General features: G+C 43.4%; 1 protein-coding gene across 1 annotated transcript; it reads right to left on the minus strand.

Moving 5' to 3' along the window:
• Nucleotides 1-2339: 2339 nt before the first annotated feature.
• Nucleotides 2340-10884, minus strand: LOC129381426 (uncharacterized). Its single transcript, XM_055064286.2, has 4 exons — nt 10705-10884; nt 8770-8846; nt 6123-6249; nt 2340-3883 (listed from the first exon to the last, which is right to left on the minus strand). The coding sequence occupies exons 1-4, from the start codon at nt 10824-10826 to the stop codon at nt 3178-3180; spliced, it is 1032 nt and encodes a 343-aa protein (XP_054920261.2). The 5' UTR covers nt 10827-10884; the 3' UTR covers nt 2340-3177.
• Between the last annotated feature and the right edge of the window lie 1691 nt (nt 10885-12575).

A 12575-nucleotide genomic window follows, 5' to 3' on the forward strand; every position in this document is an offset into this window, starting at 1 on the left:
ACAATGGTACGCAAAATACCTATAGAATAAAATGCTAAGTTTGATTGATAATCATACCGAAGAAACAGAACAAAAACAACAGCTTACTTATAAATCTGCACAAAAGTATATGAAATGCGTGACTTGTTTATTACTACTGGACAAAATGAAAAAGACACGGCAGAACAAAAATAACATTGTACTAAAACTCAAATACACATTCTCACATTATTTTGCACTTGGTCAGAACTTGAGTAACGGTGGCAAGTGGGAACAGAAGGTAATCGGCTTTTGCAGCAGCACATAGAAAACATTCGCAGGAAGGCCTATTCCTCAAAGACCAGGCAAAATAGGCCAACCACACGACTTTTCTTTCACCCCGAATGCAATACTTAGCAGTAAGATTACGTCACTTAAGGCACTAAGTCGTACCTTGTGGGCACTCCTTTGTATAATAAACACGAACTGCAAAAATCTCCATTTAGGACACTTGCAATGCTCATGCTTTCCAGAAGGAAAAGAAAGCGTATCATGCCTACACATGAAGGTTGTTCGCGCGGTTTTCCATCGGCGATTAGTGAGATAATACCCAAACACGAATAGAACAAACACGAATAGAACAAACACGAACAGAACACACAGAAAAAGCACTAAGGGCGGAATGGCAAGCTAACTCTTGTCAAACTCTTGTCACAAGCTTGTCAACACAAGCTTGTCAGCTTTCTCTACCGGTGAGAGGAAAGTGTAGCACATGGACAGGGCTGTGTTCGGGTACATGTGCCTTTTGATGTTTTTGGGTCTGCGCACTCAGCTATTGTCTTTAGGCGCACGGAACAACCTTACAGGGCTTGTTTTCGAGGTATTCGTGCACCACTGCATGATGTACGAGCCGCACGAGTGTTGAGACAGGTGAAACATCGCGGAGCACAAGCACGCAGGTATCGAGCACCAGGTGGCGGGCCGCCGGGCGTGTGCGGAGACAGTCGAAGGTGAGGGTATTGCGAGAGAGGGCAAGAAGAGTAGGGTTGAGAGGAGGGAGCGAAGTGGAATGACTTCCTGGATCGGCGAGCGCGGGCGTGCGCCGACCAGGAGGTCCTTCCATTTCGCCCGCGCGCCGATCCAGGAGGTCGTACAAGGGAAGCCGATTAGCTTTCCCGCCCTCCCGATGGATGGCGCCAATTACCTCTGCCACCGGAGCGGCCGAGTTGCCTAGGCCGGGCTATGTTGGCGAGTGCGCATTTCCAACGTCTTGTCGATGTGGCTTCTGTTAGAAATTTCGCGACGGCCTTCATCGGTTATTGATTTACGAATCAGTCCAGCGTAAATGTCTTATCTCAAACCGTGCATGAAGAAACACGCTTTCTTCTCCGACATGTCTGGGTGGGCGTGCCTAACAGACGCTTCATATCTTCCGTGAAGATCGTGATGTGCTCATTCGGTTGCTGCACACAAGTTTGTCATGGTTTTGACCTGCTCCTTGCACATGGCGATCGTGAAAGTTTGTAGGAAGCCCCTCCAATACAGCTCCAATGCTCTTATGCCGGAGTATCGTTTTTCAAACCATGTTCGGACGATGTATTTTAATGAATAATAGCCATGACGCAGCTAGTCGCACTTTCAATTGTTAGATTTGGTGATTTATGCTTCGGTTTCCAGCCAGCTTTCCGTATCTTAGACGATGATCTGCGGCAGAATGGTGGCTCCATTGTATGTTGCAGCGCGATCGTTGCTGGCGACGCAACGATTGCCATTGGAACTGCTGGTTTGGCCATCTCTTACCAATATTCTCGGCCAGACGAGGGTACTTAGGTGGTAGTCATAGGCTGTCATTAGCTTGCTGGTCGATGACAATGTTTACGTTGTTTTCATGGCTTGCTGGGTGTATCCGGTCACAACAAGTACCTTCACGAGATGCCACGTGTTAGTGACAGTGAACAATACACTAACAAGAGCCTTGAGTCAGGCAACTGGCACTTTATTTGGGGAACGGGAACGCACAGTACGAGTTACACTCGGGCAGAAAGATAGTTGCGAGCATAGACGGCGCTCGTCCATTGGGCGATTGACAGCTAACGAGTGACGGAAATTCCTGCATGATTCGTTGAAGAGTGTTGCGTAATCGTTGGTGCTTGCAAGCCTTGAAGAACGGACAGCTGTATTCGTATTGCGCGTGCAATTTGATTACAAAAGGTTCGACTACAGCATAGAAAATATCTGTGATTGGTGAGAAATATCGAGAAGGTTCTGATACATGCAGGCGCGTCATGCGCTGAGCGGTAACCTGACATTTTTTAGCCGGTGAAACGCGTTTACAAGAATATTATATAGAAGTAAGCGTGTAAACATATATGAAAACTTACTTGTCATGTCAATCCTTTATTATAATTTTTCCACAGAAACGTTTGTCACATCAGGCTAAAAAGATTTTACAGCTGCAGCTAGATTGCAGTCCGTCTGAAAACAGACGGCTTCCAAGAAGATAAAAAACTATCCATTAAACTACAGAAGTTCCGTCACAATAAAACTAAAAATTTTCCTTCTGGGAGACCATATTATATGGTGAAGTTCCAAATGATCTGAATCAAATTCAGTCTCCGTACCGTAATCAGCTTATCTTATGGTATAGAACAAACATCTGCGGTATGAATACACGCGCCAAAGAACAGTCAATGCATTGAACAAAATATCAAGCAAATTATTTTCATACGCGTACAATATAGTTATACATTGTCGTAAAAGTATCTGAGAGTGTTGTCTCTCGAAGGCAACTTGGCCTTTGGACGTCATATAAAGGCAGACATTACGTTTTAGTTGATTATAATACAGTACCTCTTTTCTCATATGCTTCCTAATGAGAGATATTCCATTCTTCTTAGGCTGCAAAATCACTACGAATATAGTTCATTAAATCTTGTTTACTAGTACACTGTCAAAAGGACTGCACAAGGCGTTTCTCTAACCAAATGGGGGTGAACGATCTCTTGTGGACATTTCAGCATGTGTAGTTACACAAAACACAATCTTGCAGCCTATTAGGGTTTGTCTTGAAGTCAGTTTGATAACGCAACGTTCCCCAACAGCATAGTTCATGGAACAGTGACCGCTGGCCAGGGCCTCCCGTATTTTTCGACATTAAAGCTCCCCATATACTCCTGGCGACGATGTCTTGTGCAATTTCGAAAAACTAGAAGGCAACGTTCACGTATTGCATTCCTTCGGACACACATGCCTATCGCGTGTTTCTTGGTCTGCAAATCGACTTCCGCACTGCGTACACTCGTACGGTGTTTTATCCGCGTGCCATGCTCGCTGGTGACGACGGAGATTTGAATTGTTAAGAAAGGATCGATTGCAGATTTCGCAAACTAAAGCATTGTTTCCACATTGCGAGTCTACATGTCTCTTCAGAGTATCTTTGTTTTTGAATGATTTCGAACATTTTTGGCACACACAACATTTCCCCTCTGCGTGAGCGTGCTCATGTTTACGGAGATGAGCCACCTGCGTGAATGATTTACCACAAGTTTTGCAAATGTAGGGTTTCTCACCTGTGTGCGTGCGCTTATGGTTCTCCAGATGACTAGAACGCCGGAACGACTTATTACATATTTGGCATTTGTAGGGTCTCTCATTTGTGTGCGTGCGGTAATGCTCGGTTAAGTAATCTGCCCGGCAGAACTGTTTACCACAGGTCTCGCATTTGTGCTTTTTGTCAGTATGGTTGCCGCAATGTTCTACGAACTCAGATTTCTTCACATACGCTTGACCACATGCTTTGCAAATGTTGGCTCTGTCATCCACGTGTTCCTTGGTGTGCCCGTATAAGGCATCCCGTCTGCTCGAAAGATTCCCACAGACACCGCACAAACCTCGCTGTTCCCTTCCTCTGGTTCCACGAGTATTCCTGCAAAGACACGGACAAAAGCTCAAGACTGCCGAATCTTGTTATGAGAGGCGAAGAACTCTTCTTGACAATTGTGAGGTTGACATACAATCGTGTGTTAATAATAAGGCGACTTTCTGAACCTCAGCGCTAACTTGATGCGTTTAATCTTGGCGCTCGATTCGGGATCTAGCTTGGCATAAATTCAACACTGCTGCCTTTGATGGTCTGTGCGGCTAAGCTTGAAAATAAGATAGACCCATACCTGTCTCACATAGGCTATACATAATGTAATAAGTAAACCGTGGTTTTGGTATTTCTTGGTACTCGAACGGAGAAGAAATGCCTGGTAGTGGTGGTTAAATGAGCAATTTAGCCGATCGAAACATGAAATTTTTCTCGGACGGCACTAGAACCACTTTTCTGCGGGTATTATCCAGTGCAATTAGTCACTTGATGCTGTCGCTTTAGGAAATAGAAATGGCTCAAAGTCGAACTATACGTTACCTTCTGACACGTGTAGGTGGACTGACTCCCCGTCGGACATCATACGTCTTAGCTCAAGCGCTACATATCGAATACGAAGAAAAACTTGCGGGTTCAAGTTTTCCTGCAGTGTTTATATGAAGTCATTTACCGTTTGACTCGAATTTGAAGGGCACACCATTCCTACCGAAGGCATCGAACAAACAACACACACCTAGTCCACTGCCCCATACGCAACAACAACAGATACGACAAATACTTCTGTGTTTTCATGTGCAATGGCTAAAATGCTACCGAAGAAGTTAGTATTTTGTTTTTCTCGGTGAGGTAACGAACGTTGCAAGCGGGGAGTTAAGGCTTTACGGATATGACATCTTTTCTAACGTTTAGTGAAGAAAAATACAACAGGCTGTAGAGCAGACACAGCGCGTACAGTGTATATCTTTCGTACAGCCTGTTGCTCGTTTGAAATGTCTACGCTAAGCACTAGATGAACATTGGTCGCTAATCTAGCGGTAATGGGCAATTCACTTGTATACTTGCATTTAATCTTGTTGCGGTTGTTCACATGGCTCATGTAATGTTATGGTTTGGTTCGAGCCGTATGGTGTTACCTTCTACGTGGTTTCTAGTTATGTCAGCTTGGTGGCCATCGAGACTGGATTATTTACCGAAGAATTAAGAACTATCAAACAATCAAATTTCATTTATAGAGCCAGTAAATTCCGGCAAATAACTTTTTTATTTAGTAGTGCAAGTAGGAAAAATTATGAAATTGCTAAGCTTAACAAGAATAGAAGCCTAGAATTCACAAAGTTAACTACATGAAAATCTATATATATCGCAGTTCTATTAGGTGCATGTCATGAAGTATCGCAAGCGGAGACTTCCTCTATATTCATTTGCAATTTGCTAGAAATCGATACAATTTTTCCGAGATCTGGTGAATGATCTACCCATAAAACTGAAAACTTCACAGCGCTGTGTAATACATGAATTTTGAGCACTCGAAATGTGTTATTTGGTACAGTTGATTGAATCGTGGCGGTTATTAAGACGTAATATTGTTACTTCAGTTTCTCAACCTTTTCTTAAGTATTTGACGAATCTAAAATGCAGCTGCTTCAGTTACGATATTGTCCCATTTCTTTAAATGCCACAAGCTTCAATACTCGTATATTGTGTTGCTAAACACATTCATTTTATTTTTCCTGTGTACTTAGGTAGTAGATACTGAGCTAAATTTTTTTTACTCCGACACTGTATTGCTTGTACAGCAGCTGATATTTGGCATTTCGGTCATCGGAACCTTTATCCCTCGTGCAAGTTCGTTAGTGCCAGCTTAATTTTTTCCCGAATGTTACAGGAAACAGGAAACCCCTTCCATTTCATGAGCCTCGACTCCGATGAGCCTCTTCTCTTTACAATCTTTAAATATTACATAATGGGGAGTCAGTAAACAGGCTACGCTCCTGCTAGAGCATCGCACATTGCGGCGTGTTAACAGGCTGTAAAATCGGGCGAGCTTGTGTAGCTTCTTCGTTGTGGCATGGGATGCCGACACTGCTGTGCAGTGTCCAGTAGCGCTGTTTGAATCATGAAGTATGACAAGGCCAGCCGCGTCGGCCGAACACTCAAAAGTGCTGATGCAGTATCTGTTTCAGCCATCAGAGCTTGCCCTCCCAAGGAGTACAGGCATCATTGTTATACTGGGTAACCATTCCTCGCCTCTATAAGTTGCTTTTTAATTGAAGTTTTCTAAAAGTGAACTTACGGGGTGCCGTCTTCAGAATTGGCTGCTGCTTCCTCCATGCCAGCACGGCTTGTGCTGGGCCTTGGGTTATCGATGCTCTTGATGGACCCCAGGTGTCGGCAACTTCTGCTGCCATTTTCAGCGGCACCTGTGTGGCATAAAGGCATAGTCAAGGTGTTCAGTCGCCCTAGTGCAAGGGCAATGCGGGGCAAATGGATATTTCATGCTTATATGGCAAGGCAAGAAGCTTTTAGTGGCAGGGAAACTTTACTGCTGTGCTTCCGTACGCGGTGCTTTCCTTTCTACAACTATGTCCTGAATGCATGCAAGAACTTCGTGGCGATGGAGAAGCCGAGTATGATCAAGATTGTGTAGTGTTTGATTATTGTGAAGTTTTTCACGTTTTGTCTCAAACCCCAGGTAGAACATCTGCCCGACAGTGCGCGAAGTGAAAAACAACGTGTGGGTCCCTTGTGTGTGAAACCCTAGGCGCAATATATTTGCTGTGCTATCCAGTAATGAGTACATTAGATGGCTCACGAAGTTCTTGCTTATTGCTGATCTATTATGAGTAGCAGACATAGGCGGACGCAGACGACGACAATGAAAAAACTGAGAGGTTGCATTTCTACAGAGGGATTTAATTTTTTTGTTTGATGTATGCCCCAAATTTATTGACCCTCTATGACACACGTGCGTCATCGAAATTCCTATTCGCCTTTCAGAGACTGGTTATCCGAACCCCATTTTCTGACTCGTGTAGCTGAAGTTCATAACCACCGGCTGTAAACACTGCAGGTTTACCAGCTCATTACGAGCACTAAAACGGCGGTCCTCGCCAATGTTCCTGTGTAGGCCATCAATAGGCTATAGGACAACTTTCAAAAAGATTGCTCAATGCGCATATGCAAGAGTCGTATTGCAGACAGCACATTAGCTTGGAAAGAAATGCGGAAGTGTTAATACAGGGGGTAATATCACTCAATTATGCAACCGAAAGCCTCAAAGCACGGTAAAAGTGTGGACTGTATGGATAGCGCTGCAAGTACTGTAGCCAGGTGCACTTCTCTATAACGGCGCAAAAATTGCGTGAGACTGAAAGAAAAACACCAGAGACCTAAAAGGCGGAAATTACTGCAGAACCCTCCTCAGGATGACTATGGACGCTGCTGCAATTAGCATTGAAACTGCTGGGACACGCCGTATTTTGAACGCACCTTTATTTACGATATGAAGGTGGGGGGGGGGGAGTTGACTGAAAATGTGTACAGCAATACTACAGCCGCTTGCCTTAGTGTCTATTCCTTCGTACACTACAGAAAACACTCAACGTGGATTACAAACCAGATGAACTAACGGCTGGAGTTTCATCTTCGAATTCGACTGAACTACATTGTCAAAGCATAGGCGTAAGTTAGGGAACTGATTTTTTATTCTTTGGCATTCTCAACTTTATAAGTCGCGCCGTTAAAGTTGGAACGTTCGTCAGGCCGGCGAAAGAGGTTGCTCAGATACTGTCAGAACGAATAATGCTTGACGTATCCAAGGAAAGATAATCCCGCTACAAAAAAGAATGTTCAGTTTGGAAGGCAGCTGTTTCAGCATGGCGTAGCTTTTCTCGTAAACAAGGCGTTACAATTCTGACCTAGTGGCACACTCACTGGAAATCTTTGGGTACTGTGATTGTTACTCATTCAGTACGAATAATAATTACGTTTCAGAAGCCCAGAGTTGGGATTTTCGGTAAGAATTTATGGCATCAGAGCGCGAACAACTACCCAACGATTTCGTTTCTCCTTGGGTTGTTTTTTCATACAACTATTTAGGGCTGTTTATGCTGCGCATGTCGCTTGGCATGCTTGGTATGAAAGAACCAAGAGCTCCAAGTTGCACGCTGTAACTTCTGCATTCGGCCCCAGCAGTATATGTCTGCTGCTCGTAACATGCTATCGGTGAGCAATTCTCGCACTCTACCTACAACGTAACCACACCATTAAGACCCTCCCGTAAAGACATCTGAAGCGCCGCACTAATTACATATCACACGCGGCATTCGCATCTAAGCACTTGCTTTGTCAACCAGCGTGATCGGTTTAAGGAAAACATTGACGGTGTGAGCAGGTGAAACCCACCTGGATTCTGCTTGGCAAATAACATTGTAGGCCAATCGTCATGCGATGATTCCATTTACGAGCGAATTAATCACTGCATGGATTGTACAGTCTCGGCAGCACAAATTCATTCAATATCTTCTACTTCATAGGTTATGTATGAATTTGCTTATATTATGATAAGCACAATTTTCTTAGTAACGTAATGAGAAAGAAGAGCACAAGAACAAGGCCAACCAGATCGTCTCATCCATTCCTGCTGTGCAACCAGTAGGCCAGCCGGATCGCCAGTGCTTAGCACGAGTGTGAGCCGTTCGGGCAACCAGCTGTTCTTGCTCGGCGTCACCTGCCTTCTCGGTTACGAATAGACTTTACCATCGGGACTGTTCAGTACACACATTACAATAAGGACAGTTATAAACTGGTCCGTGCGGAAACCGTCTGGGCGGTGGTGGTAAAGTGCATCTCTATACGCAATAACTGTACCGCTACCACGGTAACCATGGGGGGCTATCTGCCATGTTCGTGCAAAATGCGAGTGACAATCGCCTACGTACCGTCGACGTTGGAAATCTCGTCGGTCATCGGCGTGTGCGGTGTGTTCCTCTGGTAACGCACGCCCTCGTCGGAAATCCTGCAATTAAGGATATATTGGTCAGACAGATAGTAGCTGCGACAAACAAAAAGGCTAAATTAAGTTTTATTAAAGCGAATTTCGGAGAAAGGAAAGTCGCGTTTCGTAAACCCGCTACTCGCAATGGTTGGTTCTCATGAAATACCGACTATGCTGGCTGGCATAGGACGAACGGCACACTCGGGGCAATACATGGTGCAGAGCACTCATCTACCGTAGACGAAACGGCGCCTTGACTTGCACGAATACTGTCAGTTTCACTGTTGAAGTACTTATCAATTCGTCCTCTGCAGTTTGCTATATAAAATTCTCGCTCCACTTACTACAGTGACAGAATCCTAAATATAATTTCGGAATAAAGTCTTTTAAAGCAGGGCCATGTTTTTTTTTGCATCTATAAAACAGGATGAATTATAAGAATGACGCTGTACAGATGGTTTCTGCAATTATGATGGAAACCTGCAATGATATGCGAATGATTAGTATTGGTGCCTCCCTGATGCGCTTCATCAACGCCATGGTGAATGTCGCGTTTTCACGCCAATTCCAATCATCACTCAAAGATCGGTCAGGTATGAGGAATATGTCGAATTTCAGGTAATATTTGAGATCTTTCGCTCAAAAGTCTTGCTCGGAGGAATACAAGCAGATTTCTGCCTCTTAGCCAAGTATCAATTTGAATACTTACCAACAAAATGAGGAGTTCGAATGAAATAATGAACTAGAATGCCGTCCTTAAATGTTTGTTTTCAAGCGATGTTACGTTTTCTTCTATGTCATTCGCTGGACCATATATAAGAACTCTTCGAATGGTAAAGATTATTTAGAGAACACATGAAAAATATCCTATGACTGATGCAATGCTTAGCAAGAAAATAGCTGAAATGCGACGTGCAACAACATTCTTTCAAAAATGGTAAAGGGTACCATAGAATACCATGACTTCCCACTTCTTTATCACTCTGGTACTACCTCACGCCAGTTTGCTATTAAAAAAAAAGACGGTTTTCAACTAAGTAATGTAAATTCAGGCTGTCAAAAAATAAAAACAAACAAATACAATTTTGGCCGCACAACTCCAACCCGGAATAGAGTGTTTGCTTGCGCACTTCTTTTCCTTAAGCAACACATTCAAACGGAAGAACAATCGTTTTAAACCAAGTTGTGGCTTTCCATGCACGTGTCTCACTTTTTATTAAAGTAAAGCTTTAAGCGACCAGCATCCACTTGGTCACATTTTTTTGGTAACTGGCAAATAGCAGTATTGTTGGGCACTTTCACGAGTTGCCTAGAAAACACTTATCGTTCGGCGCACCAATTCTACACTGCGGTTCAAACTAATTCCGAGGTTTTTCGTGCAAGAGCCACGACCTGATAAAACGCGTACCAAATTCAGGGGAACTGGGCATTAATTTTGACCATTGGCGTTTCTGTAACAAGCACCTGAATGCAAGTAAGCAAGAGCCTTTTACATTGCTCTTTCATTCAAATAGGGCGGTGCTATCCAGAATCGTACCCCCGACTTCGAGCTATAGCACCCCATCGCGTGTGTGCAATGCAAGAATTATACATCAATGAAAAATATTTTCTTCTCTAACTATACGTTCGCTTCATGTTCTGAAAAATCTTATCCTGAGCGCTAAACAGCTGACCTCGCGCTGAACATGGCAATATTTTCGCACCAGCCTAGCAGCGACGTGTCTTGATCTAAGAAAGCCTCCCACTCAAAGCTCAAGCTGTCTGTGAAAAAGACGTGTCTCAGGTGCGAACAAATGTACAGATGTTAAACGCTAATATATGGGTCGTGTCTAAGGGTAACAGTATTCAACGAAAAAAATTGACAAGTTCTAAAGCTCACGTTGTGTAGGCGCCCAAAGTAGATGAAGCGTCCTGGGTACCGTCACGGCTTGTACTTGGTGTTGCTTTAGCCTTCATGCTCAAGTCAAGAGGCGTGTATTCGTTGCTGCTTTCTTCTGCCATGCTTGATGTTTCGATGTCCTATAACTGGCATGTATTTACGACTGGGTGTTGTTGAAATACCGCGCATGCGCATTCAATGCCTAGAAAGAACGGAAACTAATAAAACTTTTGTCACTTCGCGGTTTCGTATGAAATGATACTGCATATCCGGAAAAAACTGCACGTGTGAGTCCGCCACTAGCTTGACACTAATGTACAAATTTTTGAACGCCAGCCGAGGCGCCCCGATTACTCGAGTTATCTATGCTCAAAACCATCTAACTAACTAAACCACACTTTCTAGGAAAAAAAAACGTTTATTTATCGGATGATATCGCTATCTTCATGCTCCTCTCAACGTAAAGTGCACATCTTGCTGGGCAGAAATTCTTGCTCGTGTTAGTGCTCGTGGAAGCGCAGGAGGTGTACAAACGTCCATTGCTTCATGAAAATGGTTGTGGTACAAAAGCTTCCTCCGCTGCAAGCTCGAATGAATATTGGGAACAGATCGAGGAAAGTTAAGACGTCTATCGATTTCAAGCTTGTTCTAGATCGTGGAAGCTTCAGTGTGCTATTTGTACTTACTGTAGCTGTGCCAGCTGGAAATACATAATAGTGAGTATCATCAGGCAATTTTAACACGCTAATGTTTCAGACAACGTTAATTTATTGAAGTAAACTATGTCTGTTTTTATTCCGTAAACAATTGTGAAAACTCTCGCCAACAGGGTGATTGGAGCGAAAGAGCACATGCAGCCTTTCAGAAGGACAAAAGTCGACCAACGCATTTCACTCAAGTCATATGCATAGCCCAGAGGTGCTCATTAGGTGATACAAACGCAGTGATGTAATTGATTTCTTCAAGAAAACCGAAAGGTGGGCTAGTTGGTACTACGTAACATTCAGGCTAAGCACAAAAAGGCACGTAGGACAACAGAAGCGAAACGCTGTGTCTTTGTTCACTTCTGTTGCCCTACGTGCCTTCATGGGCGTTGCTTCAAGTGATTTATTTCTTCCTACTAACAGATACCGGTTGCATATTTGGTTTTTTGTATTATTCGGGAACAACTCACGTGACAGTGTGTTGCCTTCGTAGGGGAATATGGTCACCAAATGCTTAACGGTAGGGCATTTATTTCCTCTGTTTAGTATATTCAACAATTTCTAATTAAGTCTGTCAATAAACAATAATATTAAGTGCTAGCATAGCTGGACATTGTACACGTAATTACGTAATTCTCGTGAGTAAATTTTTAATTCAGTTTATGCAACACTTTTCTCACTGCGGGACACTGTCTAGCAAACACTTTTATTCATGAAATATCTTACTTGAAAAACGAATAATAACAGTGTTTCTACATATTTGCCATAGTGTTGATGCTTGCTCAGCGTGTCAAACACAGTTTATACGAACCTAGGTGAAAAAATTATTGGTTGTCAAGGAAAAATGCACAGCACCCAAAGTTGCCATAACGACGGCCTGCCCGAATCAACAAAAATATATCTTGCGATAAACCATCGCTTTCTAAACTTTCCCCAGCTTGTTCTTCTGCCTCTCACTGTGTCGACTACTCTATGTCTCACTTTTCTGATTCAATAATATTTTCCGCGCTTGGGTATCAACGAAGTATGAAGTGCAACGAAGTGCTTTGTTGTGTTTCTTTCGCGTCTTGCTGCATTCCTCATTCCCCCAGGTGAGCAGACTTTTGCGAGTACTGTATTTTGTTTAAGGAACGATAAATTTTAACATGAAAGCGTTAAGGGCGCCGT

This window comes from Dermacentor andersoni, chromosome 11 (genome assembly GCF_023375885.2).
Source record: "Dermacentor andersoni chromosome 11, qqDerAnde1_hic_scaffold, whole genome shotgun sequence".
Classification (NCBI taxonomy): Eukaryota; Metazoa; Arthropoda; class Arachnida; order Ixodida; family Ixodidae; genus Dermacentor; species Dermacentor andersoni.

Excerpts from the sequence above, each read along its gene's own strand:
- LOC129381426 (XM_055064286.2), bottom strand. The coding sequence starts at position 10,826 with ATGGCAGAAGAAAGCAGCAACGAATACACGCCTCTTGACTTGAGCATG. Across the intron at positions 8,847-10,704 it reads ACTTTGGGCGCCTACACAAC|GATTTCCGACGAGGGCGTGC; the intron begins GTGAGCTTTAGA and ends CCTTAATTGCAG. Across the intron at positions 6,250-8,769 it reads CGAGATTTCCAACGTCGACG|GTGCCGCTGAAAATGGCAGC; the intron begins GTACGTAGGCGA and ends TATGCCACACAG.